The 24,964-nt window shown below is 37.4% G+C and overlaps 1 protein-coding gene across 8 annotated transcripts in view; it reads right to left on the bottom strand.

Moving 5' to 3' along the window:
• The window catches only part of lypd6b (LY6/PLAUR domain containing 6B), a 24,919-nt gene extending 197 nt beyond the window's left edge, over nucleotides 1–24,722 (bottom strand). The window contains exons 1-7 of one of the 8 annotated variants that reach the window (XM_048194090.1): nucleotides 24,584–24,722; nucleotides 19,131–19,301; nucleotides 4,772–4,907; nucleotides 3,078–3,176; nucleotides 2,806–2,933; nucleotides 2,560–2,599; nucleotides 2,306–2,434 (exon numbers count right to left, since the gene is read on the bottom strand). In XM_048194090.1, the coding sequence (XP_048050047.1) occupies nucleotides 2,415–2,434; nucleotides 2,560–2,599; nucleotides 2,806–2,933; nucleotides 3,078–3,176; nucleotides 4,772–4,907; nucleotides 19,131–19,202 (495 nt within the window). In that variant the 5' untranslated portion in view covers nucleotides 19,203–19,301; nucleotides 24,584–24,722 and the 3' untranslated portion in view covers nucleotides 2,306–2,414. Of the gene's footprint in view, nucleotides 2,435–2,559; nucleotides 2,600–2,805; nucleotides 2,934–3,077; nucleotides 3,177–4,771; nucleotides 4,908–7,226; nucleotides 7,323–7,418; nucleotides 7,904–19,130; nucleotides 19,302–24,583 lie in introns of those variants that run through there. The other 7 variants (XM_048194083.1, XM_048194084.1, XM_048194088.1 and 4 more) reach the window with 7 other exon arrangements.
• Between the last annotated feature and the right edge of the window lie 242 nt (nucleotides 24,723–24,964).

Here is a 24,964-nt window from a genome sequence, read left to right as displayed (position 1 = left end):
TTTTCTCAATGGGAGATAAACGACTCTTCAAAGCCTGAAAGTGACAGACTCCAACTCTACGCCTAATAAAACCAGAACAAAGACAGCCAGCAGCCAGAGCAAACAGCACACACGGCGAGACAGTCAGCAGAGCAGGAACACACACACACACACACACACACTCTTTAACGTCATAAGTCAGTGAAGCAGCTACACAGAAACCAAATCTCATTTCCTCTGCAACCATTTTAGAGGAAGAGCCATATGTCATGTTTAGTTTGGAGAATGAAAAACCCTCATTATTCCAGACAGCAATGATATTAATGGTCCACAGCTTTGTGTTCCACACCGAGATCCTCTTGGGAATGTTTTTATTGTTCTCAGAGCTCTGGGGTGGGGGAGCTGCTCTTTTGTACTGTTCGAGGTTCAGCTCGCTACTCCAAATTCAAACCTGGGCCGTCTCATGTGAAAAGACCGAAATGTTCTCAGATCAGCGTTGAAGGAATTTTAAAAACGTATCCCTGCTGCTCACATACAAAAAGCACAGCGGTATGTTATAGATTAAATAGATGAGGAACCGTTTACACACTCAATCAACCCAATGAAAGTAAACAAGAAAATTAATCATAACTGACTTTAACCATCATGGAACGCAACACGGACTTACAGTAAGGTTTGTACAGGAAAAAAAGGTTACATGTCTCCAACTCTAGTTTTTATGAGTTTTGTTCACTTATATTAATAATGTCCTATTTATTACATTTATTTTAATATGCACTGACTCTAGTTAAAAGAATTTTTTTTTAACCTAAATATAAACAGGAATTGTAATTGTAGTAATTATATATTTATATATAATTGGAGATTTAATTTCGTTTTTAGTCAAGATGAAACAAACGGAAGTAGCAACAGATCTTTTCTTCTGTATTGTGGCGTATAATCCAAGTGAAATGGATTATTGAAAAAGAAAGAAATGTAGGGCGATTAACAATTGGAATGAGGAAGTCTGGCGTTCCACCAGAAAATCGAATTATGACATTTTGATTAAAAAATAAAATTATAACATGCATGGATGAATCATGCACAAAAAGGTAGGATGAATTTTAATTTCATGGCAACTGTAAGGAAATGTCAGTAGCATAATGGAATATTTGTGCATGGACACATTAGTATTAGTTAAATAAGGGTAACATTTTTATTTCTTTAAGGCTTTTGGCACCAAAAAAATGCTGATAAAAATATGAAAAGTGTTTGCAATAGTTCAATCAGAGAAACACAAAATATACTTAATTAGTGCTTTTATGTGATGCAGGTCCATGTTCTCAAAGTTTTGACATTTATGCAGCAATCACGAATCTCTTTTGAGACATTTGCATCATCTATAAAACTAGAAAGACATATCCTGCGTCCTCTCATTGCTGTTCTTGGCCTGTGTGACAGAATCTGGGACCAGCGCCACAGGACCATCCCATATAGAGACATCCAATGCTCAGGGTGAGCCTCAATTTGCTCAATACAAATCCAGTGAGGCAGCATAAGTGAAATCCACTGCTTTAGCTGCTGAATGCTATTTTGCTACCAGTCTGTTTTTTGTTGTTGTCCTATTTAGCACGTCATTAGCAGTCGTCACGAGCAGTGCTAGTACTCCATTGACAGATCCTCCAAACACCGCTCTTTCCTGTGCACAGTTCCTCCATACTGGATGACTGGCCGTCTCCACACTGAATCCACCAAAGAGTTTTCAGGTTTTGCTGGTTAGCACAGTCCAGTTAACCCCTGCTGGTTGATGCCATAACTACACCATATGGCTGCAAAATGCATCCTTCTCCACTGATGGACATTCAGTGGACGTTCTTTGCGTTTTCTGACAGAGTAAAAATGTTTGCAAGCAAATATTTCATTATATTATAACAGATTATTTACCAAAGGCCATCTGTTTTTGATGGGAGTCTGAAAGCTTTTAAAATTAACTTATATTACAGTTTCAAATAGTCACTAGTGATCATCTGCTTCTTGTGCCACTCCAGGCTGATTAGTCACTGATCAATCATGAAAACATCTGTGAGCCCATGAGCAAAGACAGCAGATTTCCTGGGAGTCCTGCAACATCCTGCCAATGAGATGGATGGGAATGCTAACAGATAGCTTTCCCCAGCATGATATTACTGTGACTTTAATGAAAACATCCATCTAACTGTATTAATATTCCAGTGTGGATGATGTCTCCTTTGTCTCATTCATTTGTAGTGCTGTTCATCACTAAACAGGTTCTTATGACTGAAGATCACAATGGTAACAGCCTAGTGAGAGCCGGGATCAGCATGATCACAGAATCCCAGGTCCTAAAAGTAGGTGCTGCGGAGTTGTGGGTTTGTCTCGGAGCAAACACTGCATTACTGTGATTGGTTGGCAGCTCTACGTTACAAACCATCCCTTCACAGCAAGATACACACTCCTGCAAGACAGAATCACATTTTATAAGTGAATACAATTTTTGTACAAGAGATTATGTACTATATGTTGCCATATATTAAAGGGATAGTTCACCCAAAAATGAAAATTCTGTCATTATTTACTCACCTTCAAGTTGTTCCAAACCTGTCTGAATTTCTTTGTTCTGCTGAACACAAAGGAGGATATTTTGAAGAATGTTTGTAACCCAAACAGTTGATAGGCCCCATTGACTTCCATAGCATTTCTTTTTTCCATACTATGGAAGTCAATGGTGCCCCACAATTGTTTGATTTCAAACATTCAAAACAGAATTTTCATTTTTGTGTGAACTAACTATCCCTTTAAGTACAGAGTGTGTACGTTGATACTCACATGGTGTGTATTTTTATGATGTCTACAGCCGGATAACTGGCATTCTTCATGCACTGCACATCTTTTTGTAACAAACTTTGTCTTCCCATGATGGTTGAAGTGATGTATTGTCATACAGTACTGGGTATCTATAAATGAAGGAACAGGATATAAGGTTTTTAAAAGAATATTGCCTTACGAAGTGCCTGAACAATTCAATTGAACACTCTGGCTCTAGATCTTTATCTAATGACAAGGTGTGAGAGCGGTGGGTTTGTGTTTTGTAAACTCACTCTGAGGGCACCACACATCTTCTGCCCAGCGGTTACAGCTGTAGTTGTCCGAGGCCTGTTCACAGGTGAAGCACTTGAAACTCTTGGGATACGGGGTGGCTGTACAGACATGAACACTGTGTTATAGCAGTAAAGTCATTTGAATCATTTGATGTTACAGTAACACTCATAACATTCATTAATAATGTCAACAAACATGATTACCATTATTGCTTAACAGATCATTGGTGAAGCTTAGGGGTTGGAAAGATTTTTTGTTAAAGGGGTGCTTGATTATGATTTCACTTTTTTAACTTTAGTTAGTGTGTAATGTTGCTGTTTGAGCATAAACAACATCTGCAAAGTTACAATGCTCAAAGTTCAGTGCAAAGGGAAACATTTTCTTTTAAAGAAATCGATTTTTAAGGACTACATCAAATGGCTGGTAGGGACTACAACGAGCTTCTTCTTGGGTTGGTGACATCACAAACCCTAACATTTACATAAACCCTGGTCCCGAGAACACGCAACAAAGGGGTGAGGCCATGTTATTGCATTACAGTACATAACACAAATGCAATAGCATGTCATAAAAGCAAGATGACAACATAAGTTATAACCTTAATTAAACTAAACTAAACTAAACCTGTTCTGTCAGAGGAAACTGACAACACATCGACAGACGAGACAGAGCAGGTTACTTATGATATTAAACAAAGTCCCAGCTTTCAAACTGTGTAGTTATTAAAAAATTCAAACAATAAAAACCGTTTTGTGGCTCTTTAATGTGTTGTGACCATGATCGTGACAGATTGCTGTAGCGCCTCAGCTCAAGAGGCTCGTTAACCGATCATCTCTTCCTACTAGTCCATTTATAGCATCAAATAAACATGAATGAACATGAGAATGAATGTTGTTTCAAACGCGGAAAGACGTCAATATGCACAATTTTTCAAGTTTAACTCCACCGATGTTAATCTTCTAACTCCTGACTGCTTTGTCGGACAAAATGGCGGATGCGGCGTTCTGATTGGTTAGATCGCTTGTCAATCAAACTCCCCAAGCGCTCTTTGATGACGTGGATGGTTACGTAACCGCAGATAGCCTGTCCATCATCGATTAAAGCCCGCCCTGGCAATTTGATTGGTTCGGCCTTCTGGGAGCCGAGCATAATTACTCCACAATGGATCGAGTCCAGACCGAACTTCCCGTCCAAAAAATGTTGTGGGCGGGGTTCGGGCTGGCACCCAGGCTAAGATATCACTGTAATATTGTGAAATACTATCACAAGTCAAGACTATTTTAATATGTAATCTATTCCTGTGATGGAAAAGCTGAATTTTCAGCATCATCACTCCAGTATTCAGTGTCACATGATCCTTCAGAAATCATTCTAATAGACTGATTTGATGCTTAAGAACCATTTCTTCTTATTATCAATATAATAAGAACAATTGTGCACAATATAACAACAGCAATAAAACGAAAACAATTGTTATGTATATTTTTGTGGAAACCAGGATACATTTTTTCAGGATTCATTGATATATTCAAACCAAACATTTATTTGAAACAGAAACTTTTTGTAACATTATAAATGTCTTTACTGTAACTTTTGTTCTATTAAAAAAAATAAAAAAATAAAATAAAAAAAAAGTACTGATCCCAAATGGTAATGTAAAAATTAAACATTTGACTGGAATAAACACACTCACCTTCTACAGCAGGCATGAGATTGTAGAAGTCAATGTTGTCACTTGCCACCAAATCAACAAGAAGCTGGACAAGAACTGAGACTAAAGCCAGATCTGCTGCCATGTTTAAAACACTGATAGTGACACCTAAAATAAACTGTAAAAGATATGTTAAAGTCCCTGACCATTTGACTTCCTGTAATTGTTCTCATTTCTATTTTGTTACGCATTTTGTTAAAGGTCCCGTTCTTCGTGATCCCATGTTTCAAACTTCAGTAAGTGTGTAATGTTGTTGTTAGAGTATAAATTAAAATCTGTAAAATTTTAAAGCTCAAAGTTCAATGCCAAGCAAGATATTTTATTTAACAGAAGTCGCCTACATCGAACGGCCAGTTTGGACTACATCCCTCTACTTCCTTCTTTAATGACGTCACTAAAACAGTTTTTTGACTAACCTCCGCCCACAGGAATACACAAGAGTTGCGTTTGTAGAGTGTGTTTGTCGCCATGTTGTCGAAACGCTGTTATTTTCATCCCGCAGTCCAATCACCGGGTCTGATTCCGGCTCAAATTGATAGGGTAAAATTAAAGACATGTTTACAATAACACTGAGCGCGTGCATCTCCACGTTATGGTAAGAGGCGTGACCTTTCCGGGCAAGGTTCGCTAAGAGCTGCTGTCGAATCACAACACAGGAACCGCTGGCACAATCAGAACTCGTTACGTATTTCTGAAGGAGGGACTTCATAGAACAAGGAAATCATCAGCCCGTTTTTATGACAGTGGAAACAGCGGTATACAGATAAGTAAATTATGTGGAAAATACTGTGTTTTTTTACACGCGAAACATGAACACATGTTATATTGCACACTATAAACACAATCAAAGCTTCAAAAAACCACGAAAAACGGGACCTTTAAGACCTAATAATTCACATTCAATGTCTTTTAACAGAATAATGACAAGGCACAAATGCCTGAACAACAGGACAGATATAGATGATGGATGGTTTAACACATAAGTCCATTAATTACAGCAAAGGCTCATCTTCTGAAGATAGAAGCCTATGAATTATAATCATCCAAACTGCATTCATTTCATACATTATTCAGTTTACTGAATGCACCAGAGTCATTAATATGCCCATTTGCATAAAGCCCTCTAGTACTTCAGTTGCAAGTACCTACTTTTTTTTTTTTTTTTTTTACAAACCAAAATCCAGCATAAGGCCTTATAACTGATGACTAGGGACTAAAGCTCCCATCCACATCTTACTGATGTCCGCCCACATTTTTGAAATGTCTAGCACCTGCCCCTGGCATTTTAAGAAGCAGTAAGACACATTGACCTCAAAGGTTAATCATTAAGGCTGAACACATTCTCTGAGGACATTAACATGCTCTAGTGCTTGTTTCCATCAGTGTTTAGTTACGTAGCATTGACAATTTCACTGTGTGATGGACATTAGCCTAGTGCTTTCACAAGTAACATATTTCCAGTCTGAATTAACATGAGACTTAATCTGTGATACATGTGGTGAACTTTACATAGAATTAAAAGTGGGAACATGAAGGCCTGGGCTTAGATTAAGCCAGGTGTAGGCCATTACTGGTATGCATCTTGAGACAAAACAATGGTACTGACATATTTTAAGAAGTATTTCAGCTCAAATCACACAACTTGGTACACAGAACTCCACAGGCTCTATTTCATCTCTAGACAGCATATGGTTTTAAAGCAAACAGATGAGTGCCATTAATCTTGTGGCAGTGACAATCTACTCCTGAGGGTCTCTAGCAGAGTAAAGAGAGATCACACATATATAATGACTGACAGCACAACAGCAATCAGCTCCACTGACCCAGAGGTTAAAACACACACAGGGGCCTGAGGTCTGAAGCCTTTCAGCTCCTAACGTACGTGCTCTTAGGTCACAGACCAGCCAGCAGACATGTAAGGACTTAAAAGCAGTTCATAAAGAGTGAAGAGCGTAAAATGGTCATTTGCATGCATCTTTATGTTGGCATGTTTATGCCGAATATAAACCCACAAAAACGTGCACTCATTCTTACAGATTGCGTTCTGAAACATGCTGCTCTTTTAGATCAAAACTGTAGTCTATTTTGATATTTAAATGTATTCTTTGAAAGTAAATTGTTTGAAGTGAAATGAATGTGATGTAAATGAGCTCTAGAGACCAGAGCTGTCTGACTGGTTCGAGAACCTCAGAGGCCTGTTGATTGCTTTAGTGATCTGTGAAGACACCTGAATAACCAAAACTTTTATTTTCTTCTAAAAAAGAGAGATACTAACTGCTAATTAATACATATTTGCAGTGACTGATGCCTAACTCAAAAACTCACTTGTTAATTAGACCAAATTTGCAAACAAAATACACTTAATTCACACAAAATAATATTTAAACAAAACATACATGACTTTGAAATTCAAAATATACAAGAAACAAAGGCTTACCTTTTGTCTCAAAAGTGGAAAGCTTATACACAATGTTAGATGCCAGGCAGACAGATTCCCTCAGTCAATGTGCAGAGACTGCTGTCTTGACTGAGACTTTCAAAAGGAAAAGGAAAGAGAAAGCTTAGAAGTCATTTTCCATTTCAGCTCTCTCTCACAACAACAGAAAAGAAACCACCGACCCCAACCAACCTCCTGACAACCCCTGCATCTGATTGGACAGCAGGTGCATTGTGGGGGCGGGGCCTCTAGCCATTGTGTGAAGTCAACAGTGTAGTGTCAGGCCAGTCTAGCCCATGTAATCAGCATTCACACAAACGCACTTAGCACACACCCGGTCCTCATAACCTCTGGAAGACCAAGAGCCTCAATTAAATATACGACGCTCTGTTAGATTAACTGTACTGTCCTCAATATACATGAGTGAATAAGTGCATTGATTTTTGCTAAAGTAGATCAATACTCGTATCACTAAAGATATGAGGTGATTGATGGTCTTTGGGGGGCTGCACAGTCTATGGCTTCATTACTTTTAAAATATCCACTGGTGGGATTCAGTTTATTCACTCTACTAAAAACAATTCCTCACTCAGTATCTTCCATGGTCGACAAACTGAAAATATTTTAAACTTAAAAGGTGCCGAAGAACATGTTTTCAAAAGATGTAATATAAGTGTCCCCTGAATGTGTCTGTGAAGTTGCAGCTCAAAATACCCCCTAGTTTTTTTTTTAACTAATTTTTTTAACTGCCTATCATTATAAATGCGCCGATTCAGGGTACGCGGCCCCTTTAAATCTCGTGCTCCACGCCCCAAGAGCTCGCGCTTACCTTAAACACCATAAACAAAGTTCACACAGCTAATATAACCCTCAAAATGGATCTTTACAAAGTGTTTGTCATGCAACATGTCTAATCGCATAAGTACAGTGTTTATTTGGATCTTTACATTTGATTCTGAATGAGTTTGATAGTGCTCTGTGGCTAAAGCTAACATTACACACTGTTGGAGAGATTTATAAAGAATGAAGTTGTGTTTATGCATTATACAGACTGCAAGTGTTTAAAAAATGAAAATAACGACAGTCTTGTCTCCGTGAATACAGTAAGAAACGATGGTAACTTTAACCACATTTAACAGTACATTAGCAACATGCTAATGAAACATTTAGAAAGACAATTTACAAACATCACTAAAAATATCATGATATCATGGATCATGTCAGTTATTATTGCTCCATCTGCCATTTTTCGCTGTTGTCCTTGCTTGCTTACCTAGTCTGTTGATTCAGCTGTGCACAGATCCAGACGCTAATACTGGCTGCCCTTGTGTAATGCCTTGAACATGAGCTGGCATATGCAAATATTGGGGCGTACATATTAATGATCCCGACTTTTACGTAACAGTCGGTGTTATGTTGAGATTCGCCTGTTCCTCGGAGGTCGTTTAAACAAAAGAGATTTATATAAGAAGGAGGAAACAATGGAGTTTGAGACTCACTGTATGTCATTTCCATGTACTGAACTCTTGTTATTTAACTATGCCAAGATAAATTCAATTTTTGAATCTAGGGCACCTTTAAAAAAAATATATATACATCCAAAAATAATAATAAAAAAACCCAATAAATGGATACACTACTATTCAAAAGTTTGCGTTCAGGAAGTTCTTTTTTTGTTTTTAAAAGTATAGACTATTATGCTCACCAAAGCTGCATTTATTTGATAAAAAATACAGTAAAACAACAATATTGTAAAATATGAATACAACTTAAAATAATTTTTTTTTATTTTAATATTTTAAAAAGTAATTTATTCCTTTGATGGATCATTACTCCAGTCTTCAGTGTCACATGATCCTTCAGAAATCATTCTAATATGCTGATTTGGTGCTCAAGAAAGATTTCTTCTTATTATCAATGTTGAAAACAGTTGTGCTGCTTAACATTCTTGTGGAAACTGATGTTTTTTCCAGGATTGTTTGATGAATGGAAAATTCAAAAAACAACAGCTTTTATTTAAAATAGAAATCTTTTGTAACATTATAAATGACTTTAATGTCACTTTTGATTGATTTCATGTGTCCCAAACTTTTGAACTTGTATTATACGCCACCTACTTAGACAGGCAGTTATTTATCATATCATGAATAAAGCTGTTTACTTCAGAACCTATACAAGCACTACCATGTTTAAACCTTCTTTCATGCACAGCGTTAGGTGGGGAAGATAAATAGTTGCATTTAATCCAGGAACTGTGCCAAGATGTGGAAATGAGCAGTGATCACAATTATATCGGCCTTTTTTTTTCTTCTTCTCTCTCTTTTTTTTTTAAATCATTGTGGCATTATACAGGTTATTTAGGATTTGGTTCCACAAGGGGGATTTACCTACTGTAATATACTTTGATTCAATTACATACATACATTTTAGGTTGCAAAAAAGATTTGATTTAATTTGAAATGCATATGTTATGTTTGTAACATAAGTGAACAGTCTGACCTATAACTGATAGCTGCACCAAAAGTTAGCAGTATGTGATATTCCTCTATGAAGAGCTGAATTTAAGCGGCCAGTGAAGTGAGGAAAAGACAGGTGATAGCGTACAAATCACATCTAAACCAAAGTAACATGAGATATAGGAGGGTTCATATGTCACCACTAACTCTCTCTCATGCAATATGCTGAATAAAAAGAAAGTGCTGACCAGTAAATTCAGATACACATTTTTCTTTACTTTGTAAAATATATTATGGCTCTCTGCCAGTCCCCATAAAATAGCTGCACGTGGTATATCAATGAAATATGATACAGTATTGCTCATTTGATATCTTGAGTTCTAGCTGTCCCTCACGGCTGTCACAGTAAATATACAGCTGTGAAATCTTCAAGTCTTGTGTAAATATCACACCACAGTGAGTTTTTAGTGCATCCTTTGAGCTTTATACAAGCCTGATGTGCTGACAGGGTTAGAATTACAGGAATGTTCCCAGACTAATCAGAGCTTTTAAAAATTCCTCAAATTAATAGTAGATCATCCTTTGAATATCCAAATAAAACACTTGTGATAGTCTCAAATGCATTCCTTAATATTTCACAACTGCCTTTTGGCCATAAAAAGCTTTATGCCTTTCAGTGAAGGTTTTACACTTTATTTCATGGCACTCTATCATGCAAGTAAAAAAAAAAAAAAAACACATTTTGGTAGAGAACACAATCTACCCACTGTCTCGCCTCCAGGGAAACTGTCTTTCACAGTGACGATTTCAAAACAAAGAGACTCAACAGGATTTGAAAGGAACGAATCAGGGACAAATTGTTGTGAGTTTGTTGTCTTTGTTTAGTTAGTCTTAGAACTAGTCAATTAATTATTTTTCATGAGCCAGAAAATATGTAATAATATTTATAAAGTAAATAATCTGCTTTGAATGGACATGTATATTTTCTTAATATAATGAATGAGACTTATCTTCAGCTTACATCATAAGCCCTGTTTACACCTGGTATTAAGATGCGTTTTGTTCAATCCGATCACAAGTAGATGAGGAAGACACATTCCCGATTACGCCAGGTGTTTTAATCCGTCTCTTTAGTCCACATTCAATCACTTCTGTCGCAATATCTTCGAGGGGACAGTCTACGGACGGGTATGGTCTTTTTCAGATCGATATACATCATGCCGAACTCTGTGAGTGTGTAATAAAAAACATGTGGTGAGAGAACATTGTGCTTGGTACATTTTCCGTCTTCAAACCAAACTTAGGTCTTAAGCTGAAAAGTTTAAATCCCATCTGGCCAGCATGCTTCCCATAATGTTTACGCAACAGGTCAGGTGGACAGTATAGGCGCCATTTTGTATGAGCATCTATATGAAAGCAATCCGTTCGAATGCATTTTCGACTACCTCTTGAAATGATCAAAAGTGGACCAGTTCAAGACATTTCAGAACATGTCTACACCTGTATTTAACATTGTCCATTTGTTATCGGATTGACGAAAATGTTTCTTAATACCGGGTGTAAAACAGGCCCAATAATAGTAAAACTACCAGTTGATGATAAATAAATCATTTTCAGAGGCTGTGCTTAAAGTCTTTCAGAGAAACAGCCTCCATTGCTCTTAAGTCTCATGATTAATTTATGTTTTATCCTTTGTTCGTTAGGTCAGGTTAAAGTCAGTCTGAGTTCATAATCAAAGGAGCTTGAATCTTTTCAAAATATAATTTGAATTACTGCATGACCTTCACTAACATTAATACGAAAACAAGATATTTTCAGGAATACTGTATTGCTCTGTCAGCACTTTTACTGGAAGACATTGTTGACAGATTTACTACTTTGTTTTGAAACTGGCAGATCATCTTTTGACACAGAAAATCAGAACACATGATGTGACTATAGGTGAAGGTCCCGCCCTTCTCTAAAAGGGCCTGAGGGCTTTTCTGATGGCCTGAGGGCCAGTGGATCCATTTCATTATAGTATACAGAGCTCTATTTCTGCTTCTACAGTTGAATGTGCTCTGGGGAGGAAAAAAGAGGCCAAAAGTACGCTTCATGTCAAGATGAAATCTAATCTAAAAGGCCAATCTTCAGATGTACCATCTCAGAAATCATTTAGTAACTTTTTGTTCAACGAATGGCATGATTTAATGCTCCTCAACAACCTTCTCGTGAATGTGATCCTAAGTATAGCAATTTAAAAACAATTTGTCTGAACATGAAAAGAAACAGAAGAAAACATTCCCACAGTTACCTTGAGAAGCACCTGCATAGGTACGACCCAGATCCTGACCATTCAAGTGAAAAACACTTAAACCCTCATGTCATGTCTCTTGAAATATGTCAGCGCTGAAAGCTTGGCATGAATTAGAAAAATAAGCTTTAAAGACCTAAACGTCCTGGTTCCAGGACACTTTCATCAAATGAAAGATTTGAGGAATCAAATTTCTGTTGGCATATGGGTAGAAAGTGACATCAAAGCCGTATTTATCAGACTTCCATGTTGCACAGTACACAATAACACTTAGCAGAATTTCAAGTACGCCGCACCAAGTCATGAATCACCACAGCATAGCAACACTGATCAAACAATACAAACATTCAAATGTTCCAGTTACCTGAGATTTCCTGTTGAGATCCTTAAAAGGGTAAAAAAAAAAAAAAAAAAAAGCTTCCTCTTAAACCACTTTCCTCCTTAAACAGCTGATAAAAAAAAAAAGAAAAAATGTGGAGTAACCAAATAAAACCCATCCAGGCTGCTCACCTGACAAGCATCTTCATTTCCTCACTGAACTGAAGGAGTCCAGGCATTTCCTACACAATCTCACCACATTTATATCTCTTTTGTCTTACATTTGTCACTGACCGGTTAGGTATGTGAGCCCACCTTCACAGGAAGACAGGCCGTCATAAACACACCAGGTCAAGGATATAAACTCAGGGGGGCTTTGTGTGACTCCTTTTATTGCTCACTTGAGATGGGTGTCTTTCCCGCTCATTTATCAGTGCTGACCAAGTCAGCACGCAGACATGTAGGCAGTAAAACACAAAGGCCCTGAGGACAATACACAACCGAAAGAGGGGCTTTTAGTACTCAGATGGAATTGCAAGCTTACAAACTATATATGTGCTTCATGGAATTTAATTTATATTTGAATGTAAATTACTGTATATTGTATTGTGTGAATTTTTTTTTCTAAAATAATTAGTACTGAGAAGAAATGGAAGCAAATGAGAAGATCATGATAGATTAGCTTATCGAGTGAGTTATCAGGGAAGGATGTAGGCTATAAAAAGCTTAAATTTGTTCATTCTGTAAATCTATTACTGACTTGCATAATCTTTTCCATTCATGGATAAACATCAAACTGGCACTTGTTCAGTATTATATAAAACTGCCATATAAAGATTCCATTATATCCTTCAGGCTATGTCATGTGGATAACGGAGGTGACGTACAGTAATAAATTCAGTATAATGCCTTTCTGTTACCCGATCAGGTCTAGTCGTGCCTAAGTGAGATTTGTGTGGAAAATCCCTGAGGTGTGTATTTATGTGTATTTGAAGAGGAGGGTCACGGTGAGTTAGTAAGCAGCTTGCAGTGGATCATTTTCACTTGTGTCATGGCATTTCATCTGAGAACAATAGGGAAGACAGGGACTAGTTATCAAAGGTTTAATTTTTAAAGGTTTAATTCTTAATATCTTGACAAAAAAAAGCCATTGAACATTTCCACTGTTGCTGCTCTGAAAAAAAAAAAAAAAAAAAAAAAAAAAGGATACTGTTCAGTCGCTAATTTGCCATTTAACAACCTACAAACAATACCAATCCATTGTTTTAGCCCCAAAAATATTGTAATCAATAAATTGTATTCATTTGTGTAAGGTGGCAATTTTCTTTTTTTTTATTAAATTCAAGGTGCCATCGAACGATTTTTTAAAAGATGTAATATAAGTCTAAGGTGTCCCCTGAATGTGTCTGTGAAGTTTCAGCTCAAAATACCCCATAGATTTTTTTTTAACACATTTTTTTAACTGCCTATTTTGGGGCATCATTAAATATGAGCCGATTTAGGCTGCGGCCCCTTTAAATGCTCACGCTCCCCCCCACGGAGCTCGTGCTTGCCTTAAACAGTGCATAAACACACAGCTAATATAACCCTCAAAATGGATCTTTACAAAGTGTTCGTCATGCAGCATGTCTAATCAGAGTTTATTTGGATGTTTACATTTGATTCTGAATGAGTTTGAGGCTGTGCTCCGTGGCTAACGGCTAATGCTACACAGTTGGAGAGATTTATAAAGAATTAAGTTGTGTTTATGCATTATACAGACTGCAAGTGTTTAAAAATGAAAATAACGACAGTCTTGTCTCCGTGAATACAGTAAGAAACGATGGTAACTTTTAACCACATTTAACAGTACCAAAGACTATAGAATAATACTTAAAGGGACTTTGACAGTACATTAGCAACATGCTAACATTTAGAAAGACAATTTACAAATATCACTAAAAATATCATGTTATCATGTCAGTTATTATTGCTCCATCTGCCATTTTTCGCTGTTGTTCTTGCTTGCTTACCTAGTCTGATGATGCAGACGTTCTGCCCTTGTGTAATGCCTCGATCATGGGCTGGCATATGCAAATATTGGGGGCGTACACCCCGACGGTTACGTAACAGTCGGTGTTATGTTGAGATTCGCCTGTTCTTCGGAGGTCGTTTAAACAAATGAGATTTATATAAGAAGGAGGAAACAATCGAGTTTGAGAATCACTGTATGTCATTTCCATGTACTGAACTCTTGTTATTCAACTATGCTAAGGTAAATTCAATTTTCAATTCGATGGCACCTTTCAAGTCTGATGGCATCTGACAATTTATAAACTACCATTAAAAAGTCTGGGGTCAGTATGATTATTTCAATGTTTTTGAAATGCTCACTGTTTAAAAATGCAGTTGATAATGATATGATAGTGTCTTTAATTTCACTTATGATTTTTAACTTAAATTAATGTGTCCTTGCTGAATAAATGTATTTATTTCTATATAAATGTTAGCACATATTGGAACGGCAATGCAGAAAACACCTTTGCTGTAAACGATCACTGGAGTGAGCCACACAGTTTGGCACCTGCACTGAACCGAGAAAAGGGTTTCAGAGAGGGAACATGAACGTCTCCTTTCAGGGTGATTTTAAGGGCTCAACAGCCACCCTGGTAAAATTACACGTGTCTCATATTTCACTTGAAATTTCTTTGTGGGCCCTTTCCCGTGTATTGATTACTTTTTGGTACGTGACACTTAAAAGCAGCTTAGAAGGCCTTTAAGAAATTCCAAGAACATGCATATGGTGTCTCAAATAATTCTATAAGACCTCGTACTTCATTAGTCCATCCAAATAGTTCAAATTACTGAGGGAGGGTCCTTCTAAAAGCATATGTTCAAAAGGAGAGTCGTAAATTGGTCCTGTCCCAAAAGCTTTGACCATTTTGTTCAAGATTATACAAGTGCCATCTTCCATATTTAGCATGCTTTTTAAAACCTCACTTTAAGATCATCTTAACCAGTGCTTAAAGGGTTAGTTCACCCAAAAATTAAAATTCTGTCATTAATTACTCACTCTCATGTCGTTCCACACCTGTAAGACCTTTGTTCATCTTCGGAACACAAATTAAGATAATTTTGATAAAATCCGATGGCTCAGTGATAATCTCATCTCCAGCAATAACACTTTTTCAATGTCCAGAAAGCTACTAAAAACATATTTAAAACCGTTTGTGTGACTTCAGTGGTTCAAACTTAATGTTATGAAGCGACGATAATACTTTTTGTGCACCAAAAATAACAAAATAGCGACTTTATTCAACAATATCCAGTGATGGACTTTTTTCATTTCACTTTTCAAAACACTGCTTCATGAAGCTTCAAAGCTTTATGAATCATTTGCTTCAAATCAGTTGTTCAGAGCGCCAAAATCACATGATTTCAGTAAACAAGGCTTGTTACATCATAAGTGTTTCGAAATTTCAATGGTTCACCACTGGAGGGCGTGACTTGGCAGTTTGATATAAGCTCCGAACCACTGATTCAAAACAAATGATTCGTTAAGCTTCGAAGCTTCATGAAGCAGTGATTTGAAATTGCCCATCACTAGATATTGTTGAATAAAGTCACTATTTTGTTTTCTCGTCACTTTATAATATTAAGGTTGAACCACTGTAGTCACATGAACCATTTTAAATATGTTTTTAGTACCTTTCTGGACATTGAAAAAGGGAGTGATATTGCTGGCGATGCAGGCCTTACTGAGACATCGGATTTTATCAAAAATATCTTAATTTGTGTTCTGAAGATGAACGAAGGTCTTACGGGTGTGGAACAACATGAGGGTGAGTAATAAATGACAGAATTTTTCATTTTTGGGTGAACTAACCCTTTAACAAGTATGTATAGCTAATCTGTGCATGTGTACCGAAACAGAATTATTCCTTCCCAGGGTTCATATGTTGAGATAGGACCCCTTGAGTGTCAGCCTCTCTCATTACATGGGGGTGAGAGACCAGGGTCTGTTTAATTGGCCAACTGATTACAGCACATACGCTCTTTCGCTCCCCTCGTCCTCCTGCATACTCTCAGAAGCCTTCCTGTTCTCTGGCCTGCAGGTTTAGAGATCAGAGCCCTGCAACAAGGGCTTCCTTTGTGTGCTTCACTGGGCTGGGAAATGGAGATGAGTTTGTCCATTTGCCTCTGAGGCCACAGTGAGGGCTGGATGGGGCCCTGGGAGAAACGTGGGCTCAGGTATCACTAACAGCAGGTGAAGCATATGGCTCTGAACTGATATCTAACTCAACAAGATCTGGAAAAATTCAGCAATTGTATCATGACCGGAGTGCTGTGATGTTCTGCAAATGATTTGGTGTTCTGGAGCCAAGAACATTCTTAAGGTTGATGGCAACTTTACTCACACAAACTAGTTGATTTAGGTTTTGCACATGATTAACCTTGATAAAAAGAAGAGCTGTTTCAAAGCCAATCCAAACTGAACTCTCTAATATTAGGACTTAGCTCTTAGGATATTGACGGAACCTAAAATAACAGAGCTTTAAAAATCAGCAATCATTTACAAAAAAAATGTTGCAGTTATGTATTCTGTAAGTTTTTAACATTAAGGAAATTTATAAATGAACATTTATTGATCAATCAATCATCAATTATGATCAATATGCTTGCTTGATGCCAGAGAGCAAACATTGGTTCTTGTGCATGAGGCAAGCATGTTTGAGCTTCTGTTCACCATATTTGATGTGCTCCATGTATGTGCGTTGATCAATGTTTATATGTGAATTATCTGTTCATCATATAAAGCAATCATGTCTCCCTCCCCGCTTGATTCATATAGATTACTTTAATGATCTCTTTAGGAACTTTTTGAAGCTTGGAAATGTTAATTACGTAGAATTTTAATGGATGGAGAAAATATGATGACAAAAATATCTTCATTTGTGTTCTGAAAATGAACTTATAGATTTGGAACAACATGATAACAGTTAAATATATAATATATTCAACTTATTCTCTTCTAAACACTGTTACACCCCAATTAGTCTAAGACCGGGACAGACAATTAAAACAAAGTACTAAATATATACTATAAATATATATTGTATTAAAATATTGATTATTTATCATAAGTTATTATAAAGTGTTGCTGAGAAAACCTAGTTCTTTAAATTGGGGGTCCCTGGGGTGGCTGAGATTCTTGAGGTCCCTGGGTCTGCAAAGGTTTTAAACACCTGTGGCCTGTTGCATGAAGCTAGTTGAACAGTTTCAGCATAGGTTTGGAGTTGACAAATCCATATAAATCCAACCTGGCAACTCTGAAGCGCGTGCACCTGAAAGTGTGACACGTGCGGCAAACAGCCAATCACACGGAACATGGAGAGCGTCCGTTTGATTCAATTCTCGTGAGAGAGCCGCGCAATTCACATCTCTTCTGAAGATTAGGAGATCGTTATGAAAAATATAATAAAATTAAACATTTACAAAGCAGGAATAAACACTGTTGCTGCATCAAAGTTTGAGAAGGCAGCTGAAAGAAAATATCTGACTATATCAATGCATGTGAATCAAACAAATAGGCCAAATAATTTATATAGTTTCACAAAGACCTCAAAAGAATACATGTAACCTTAACTTGTTTTAAAGCTTTATATGAATGCATGTATTATATTTATTTTAATTTAAAACTTGGTGATTGTACTTGGTGATTGTGCTTATATCATACTGTATATGGTCTATTTACAGTCAATAATTAGTAGAGTAGAGTATACTTTATTGTACTTTTTAAGGAAATGTGAAAAAGTTTTAATTAAACAGGAGCAGAAGTGACGCCAAAGACATGAACAAAAGAAAGCAGCCGAAATAGTCCCAACTCAAGTTGACCATACAGAAGACAGCATCTATTGACAGCCTACGCAGCCTAAACTCCTCAAGTGACCAAAGGTAGATGAGGCTATGTGCTGCACAATGGGATGGGTCCCTTATCTATTCACATAACAACACAAGAACTGATACACACAGCAAGGAAAGCAGTGGGCCAAGCCTCCACACAATAGTCCGTTTTAAACTCACAAAACAGACTGTAAACAACACCTGCAAGCAAAAGAGTGTAAGATGTATGCTCTTAGTCTTTTTCTCTTAAAAAGCAATGTTGCAGGTCCATCATGAATGGACAGCTGGCAAATGTTGGTAATGAATGCAGAAACAGCTTGTGCCAAAGTAACAATGGAGATTTGAAAAGAAACAGATACGTAACACTTCACTTTCCAAAAACATAATCACTAAGAAATCAGGGGCTTTTGCACCAAATAGTTCTAGGAACTCAATTAAAGGAATTAGCCACTAGGAAAGTTCCCTGAGAACTTATTTCTCCCCCGGGCCACATTCCTGGTTGCATTCGCACCGGCGAAAGGAACTCTGAAGTGACCAACAGTGGCGTCTTACAAACATACTTCTTTTTGCATTTGTTAATCATAAACCTACACAACCCTTTCTGCAAACACTGTGAAATTTATCTATAATCTGAGAATTTAAATTCAACAGAAGAACTATTAACTGAATGTAAATGAGTAATTCATGGGTCTGAATCATTTCATTTGGTCAAAAGCTTCTTATTACTCTTCCAGAACGTTTCTATTCATGTTTAATTAACTGGTCAGAGTGCTTCGTCTAAAGACACAGTGGGATCAGAAGCCCAAACCTAAGTGCCTATTACTCTGGCCACTGCTTTCGACAGATCTGATTTGTGGGTGTGCGGATCTAATCTCCTGAGATGATGAGAGATTGGGTTCTTTTCCAAAGTGCTCTCGTCAAGTTAAGATTAAATAGACCCTTTAGCTGTCTCACCTGGGACTGTGGCCAAGGTAACTGAATAGAGATGCCTGGACATTTATTCTGTGTGAGAGAGTCTCCCTGCATTCTCAGGATCTGATGAGGATTGCAGTGCTCTTATTGAAGAGAGCATTGAGATGGAATGCAGCCTGTGCCATAATACTGCCGAGGTCATGCGCAGTTTACCTGAAGAATGAGAAAAAGGTGGAAATACAGTTGCATAAGTGTGCGGATTATAGCTGCAGATTGTGACTGTTTGCTTAGCAAGATCCTGTTATAAATGAGAATTTGTGCTCAAACTACTAAATAAAATATTGCTCAATTAGTGTATTAGTTAGTTTATATATAGATTTATATATTGGTTTATATATAGATATTTAACAACAGTTTTAAAAACTGTTTCTTCCTTGCTTCAATGGATGGACCAGATTGGCACATTTGAAAATGGTAATTGCAGCAACAACATTGAAGACGGACAGTTATTTGGGGGGAAATATGCAAGTAATTATATTTCTTGGAAGTTGCATTCACATTTGAAAAAGGTATGAACAGGTTGATTTTCTGAGGATACCCGATCCTTTTCATTATGACGTCAACCACCTAGACGCCAAGATGTTTCGGGAAAACTGTAGTGAACAAACACTCCTCATAAGGGAGGACCTATTCTTCAACTATATAAAGAGTGGATTCTAGGTACTCTAGTAATGCTTCCTCTCACTTTTTGTAGATAAAAGAGTGTGTGTCTCTAATCGATGACCCTGGGGACCTCTATTGTTTCCATGACCTTGAGGGCAAGAACAGGTGACCCTCCCCTGTCATTCTACTCGGTGACATTGTGACAGGCCTCAGGTCAGGCTTATCTCCACGCTTGACCATCCCCAGTCATTCTAGAGGGGGAACTCACCTGTGCCACTCTATTGAGACATACACATTTCCACTTTTTTTTTTTTTTTTTTTACTGGAGCACAAACAGAATTGGTATCTTCAGGATGTAATCACAGAGCAAAATAGCAACTACTAAAAACTGCCTCTTTAAACCTGAATGTATTGGTCTAAACATGCCCACAGTGAGGCAGGGCCTGTCAGGGTAGTTAAAAACTGGGGCGAAAAATACAAGTCAGAACCTTTCTATGAACTGAAACGACATCTTTACATCATTCCTTGAGTTGAACATGACATAACTAGAGTCATGCGATACCAGTCAAGAGCATGTACGTTAAGGTTTGATGAAGACCCACTTGTGAGCTCTGAGCTCCCTCTCAAGTCATCTGTAAGAGCTGATACTCGTGACTCGCTCTAATGATAGAGTGCAGGGAAATAGCTGAGCTCTTAGCTATCGTAAGCACCACTTCAGCGAGTAAAACAACCCTGTGTTTAAAGTACATCCAAACACTTATTAAGCAAAAAGCTCTCCACACGTCATCCATACAGAAACAAAGCAGCTCAACAATGAGAAAAAACATGAGCATCCAAAACAAAGAGGGATAAATCTTCCTCCTGATTATAAACATGAAGGATTTGGAAGTTGAAATTACAGTATCTTTGCTGTGCACTACACAAGTAGTTTTGACGTCGGGCACAACGCTGTTTAGGTCAGTCAACAGCAGCTGCGACCTCCAAGCCCATTAAGCCCTCGTGCCATGTGTCTCCCTTCATCTGTCCACAGCAACAACGGTCCTTCTGAATCAAAGAGGGCAAGCAAACAAGGCTCTTACTCTCTATGCAAGTGATAAAAACGTAATTGGTGTGCTATGCAGCCACTCTTAAAATTCCACAGTAATTGCAAAGGTTTGAATCAGGACCAAAACAGCCGAGTCATGTGGCTTTGATCTAAACAGTTTTATGCAGAACTTCCTAAGCTAAATATTGACTAATAATTAGAGACAATGATCACATTGTGTTATTGCTGCAGGAAGACTGCCTAGTTTCATACCAAACAGCTGATGGGCCCAATTGATTTCCATAGTATTGGGGAAAAAAATACTATGGAAGTCAGTGGGGCCTATCAACTGTTTGGTTACCGACATTCTTCAAAATATCTTTTGTGTTCAGCAGAAGAAAGAAATTCATACAGAATTGGAACAACTTCAGGGTGAGTAAATGATGACAGAATTGTCATTTTTGGGGTAACTATCCAAAATGTTGGATAGTTACCCCAAAAATGACAATGCAGCAGCATTTTCTTAGCGATATGAAAATAGAGATAGATTCTATTTACACCATGTAAAAGTATCAGCTCTTTGCAATAAGAGTAAATAGTAATTAGATGTCAGTATCAGTATTTTTGTACATCATCATAGAATGTAAATGATTATATTTATTAAAATTATTAAATGGATGCTGCCTTATTGGGAGAATAAAAACCCTCCCTTCACCTTCCCTTAACTCTACCCAATAAACACTTTTAATATTATTAATCACTCGTTTGCAGTTTATTTCCACTTTTAGAACACCATTTTCATTTTTGTTGAAAATAAATGTGAGCTCGGCAAAGGCGTGTCGAACCCATGTCGATTGCATTAAAAGCCAGGTCTGCGAGCATTACTCGCTAATGCTGCGACACTGAAGGCAGAGCTAGCGTTTTCCAACAAGGGACGCTATTTTGACCTTATTATAAATAGACACTCCATTAAAGGGTTAGTTCACTGAAAATTATGTCATTAATGACTCACCCTCATGTCATTCCAAACCCGTAAGACCTCCGTTCATCTTCGGAACACAGTTTAAGATATTTTAGATTTAGTCCGAGAGCTTTCTGTCCCTCCATTGAAAATGTATGTACGGTAGACTGTCCATGTCCAGAAAGTAATGAAAACATCATCAAAGTAGTCCATGTGACATCAGTGGGTTAGTTATAGTTTGTTGAAGCATCGAAAATACATTTTGGTCCAAAAAGTAACAAAAACTACGACTTTATTCAGCATTGTATTCTCTTCCGGGTCTGTTGTCAATCCACGTTCACGACTCCGCAGTGACGCTGCTGACGTTATCTGGTGCGCCCGAGCTTCGTTTACAGTCTGAGGGAGACGCACGCTGTAAACAAAACATCCTTCGCAAACATGTCTAAGGATTCGACACAGAGCAAGACTTGCATTTTTTTGCTCAGCCATATTTATTTGAACCCGAATACACGGACGAAGAACTAAGTCGTGAACGCGGATTGACAACAGACCCGGAAGAGAATACAATGCTGAATAAAGTCATCGTTTTTTGTTATTTTTGGACCAAAATGTATTTCCGATGCTTCAAAAAATTCTAACTAACCCACTGATGTCACATGGACTACTTTGATGATGTTTTAATTACCTTTCTGGACATGGAAAGTATACTGTACATACATTTTCAATGGAGGGACAGAAAACTCTCGGACTAAATCTAAAATATCTTAAACTGTGTTCCGAAGATGAACGGAGGTCTTACGGGTTTGGAACGACATGAGGGTGAGTCATTAATGACATAATTTTCATTTTTGGGTGAACTAACCCTTTAAGGAAAAAGACCTCATTAAAAAGAATACATTTCTTGGGGAATATATTGGGGCATTATGTAGTTCGGTATATTTTTTTTATTATTTTTATAAAAATTCAAATTGAATATAAGATTGAATTCCCCCTACCCTAAAATTGCTTCCTGGTTTATAAATACTTATAATAATTCAATACATAAGGAAACTATATTACTGCTTTTTCCAGTCTACACAAAGTAACACCAAAATATATTACAAACACAGCTTTTTTTTCCCTTTTATAATGTATTTTGTGTATTTTTAATGTATATGTGTTATATATGTGAAGCAACATGAGACTCTAAATTAATTGCCCCTTGGAGATAAATAAAGCTCTAAACTAAAAAAACTAAATGACAGAGATTTTACAAAGTTAAAATAAGTGAGGGAGAACCCTTCAGTCTTTGGGTTTAGTGAGGCGTACTGCACACCAGGGTTTGAATGACAGGACATGACCGGCTCATCTCTATCTTCTGGGCTCCTCAACACACTGTTAATGACAGTCTGACTCTCGATTGCACTGATACATGACAGCCGACAGCAGAATCTGATCCCCGGGTACGACTGAGCTTTCGCTGACAGACTAATGGATGCTCTCTCGTAGCCAGAGACAGAGCCTCAATGATATCTAGAGGAGCTGAGGGCCACATCAAAGAGAACAATCCTGTCTGTGATCTGCTAGTGTCCTCCAGTTCTACATGAGAGCAGAGATGAGTGACAGCCGAGGTAAGAAGAGAGGAGGGGCTCTCGATCACTCCTCAAGCCCATGAGAAATTACACAAGGAGGAAGATATGCAGAGGACAACACTGAGGGCCACCAGAGGTTCTGATCACAATATTATATTTAACAAACTGGACCTTCTTCCATCAAAATGAGGTGTAGCGGATTTGATATTCTCAGTCATCTGTTATTTCTGAGGCCATGATGGAAATCACATCAAGAGATTTGTCTTGAGGTATATTAAAGATATTTTATTGATCCTGTTCTGTGAATAGCCACACAACAGCTGTGTAACCACTACACAGTTATATACCAACTGCTTGCAAAACAGGTGCCTCGCCATCTTGAAAAGTCAGGCACAAGAATACATCTAACTGTTTTCTAAATATGCAGTCACCATAACAGGAAAATATATCTTGCTTTCATTAAATCTGGTCACAATTAAATAAGGAGAGACCAGCCGGTTATAAACTGCTTAAGTTTGTCATAATTATTTTCTTTTCTTTACACAAAAAGGTAGATTGGTCTCATTTGAAATCAGAAAACTAAGACTGATTAGCCCCAACTAATTGCTAGTTGGTCAGACTAACAGACTTGCAGCTTGGCTAGTTATAACAGCTGTTATGCACAAGTCACAAATGGTGGTTTTCAAGCAAATCTTATGAATAAATGTAAAATTCCCACTAAACTATTTCGAACTAAAATTAATTTCTGACATTGCTGTGATAAAAAACTACATAATAAAGGACAAGATTATTTTTCATAAATGTCAGGTTGGGGTATGTCACGTGTGTTGCATATGTTGTAATCTAATACAAATTCATAAATTACCATTGGCCAGAACAATTGTTTAATATTCCTTTTGAATCCTACCCTTAAAATGTCTCCTGTTTTAATAATTTGTTTTATAATTGACATGTTCACATTTCGAAAGAAGTCCATTTACTAGTCTATTTTTAAATGCAGACATGTTGTGGAAGATAAGAGTAATTTTTAAATCACTGTGAATAAAAGGCAGGTTTCTATTGTGACAACTTACCCCATACAGTGGCAACATAAACATCACGACGTACTTCAGTTAACTGCATTTACAATGGAAATGTTCAATTAAGATTTTTTACACAATATTTAATGGTGTGTCTAAATAATAACACTATGCCGAGAGTATATTCAGTGGAATAAAGTCCGGGATCTCGAGCGTTTGTCTGTCCAACTTCAAAGCAGAGCTCAAAACATACTTACCGGTGAGTGATTTCATTCACCAGCAACCCCACTGAGATGCAGAACGACTAGAACGCCCATAGTCAATTGCAAATGAGCATGTCGTCTTTTTCTCATAGACTGTAAAAAAAAAGGTTTTTCTACAAGGCTTGCTCTCTAAAACAAAGTCTCTGATTGGTCGACTGGGTGCCGACGTCAGGATTCCTCTTCTTCTTTTGAGTCGAATCTTTTAATGAATCAGTTGCAGCGGTTCACAATCTAACGATTCTTTGAATCGTCCAAGTGGTTTTTGAGACTCGTTTGTAAAAAAAATAAAAAAAAAAGGGATGTTTTTATAGCGATTTCGTGTATGTTTCACACATTACGGCAAGGTTATAAAAGTAAAATTGTTTGCCAGGGAAA

The sequence above is a fragment of the Megalobrama amblycephala genome, linkage group LG6 (assembly GCF_018812025.1).
Source record: "Megalobrama amblycephala isolate DHTTF-2021 linkage group LG6, ASM1881202v1, whole genome shotgun sequence".
Classification (NCBI taxonomy): Eukaryota; Metazoa; Chordata; class Actinopteri; order Cypriniformes; family Xenocyprididae; genus Megalobrama; species Megalobrama amblycephala.
The sequence above is the reverse complement of the archived record's forward strand: the minus strand, read 5'-3'. Positions and strand labels throughout refer to the sequence as shown.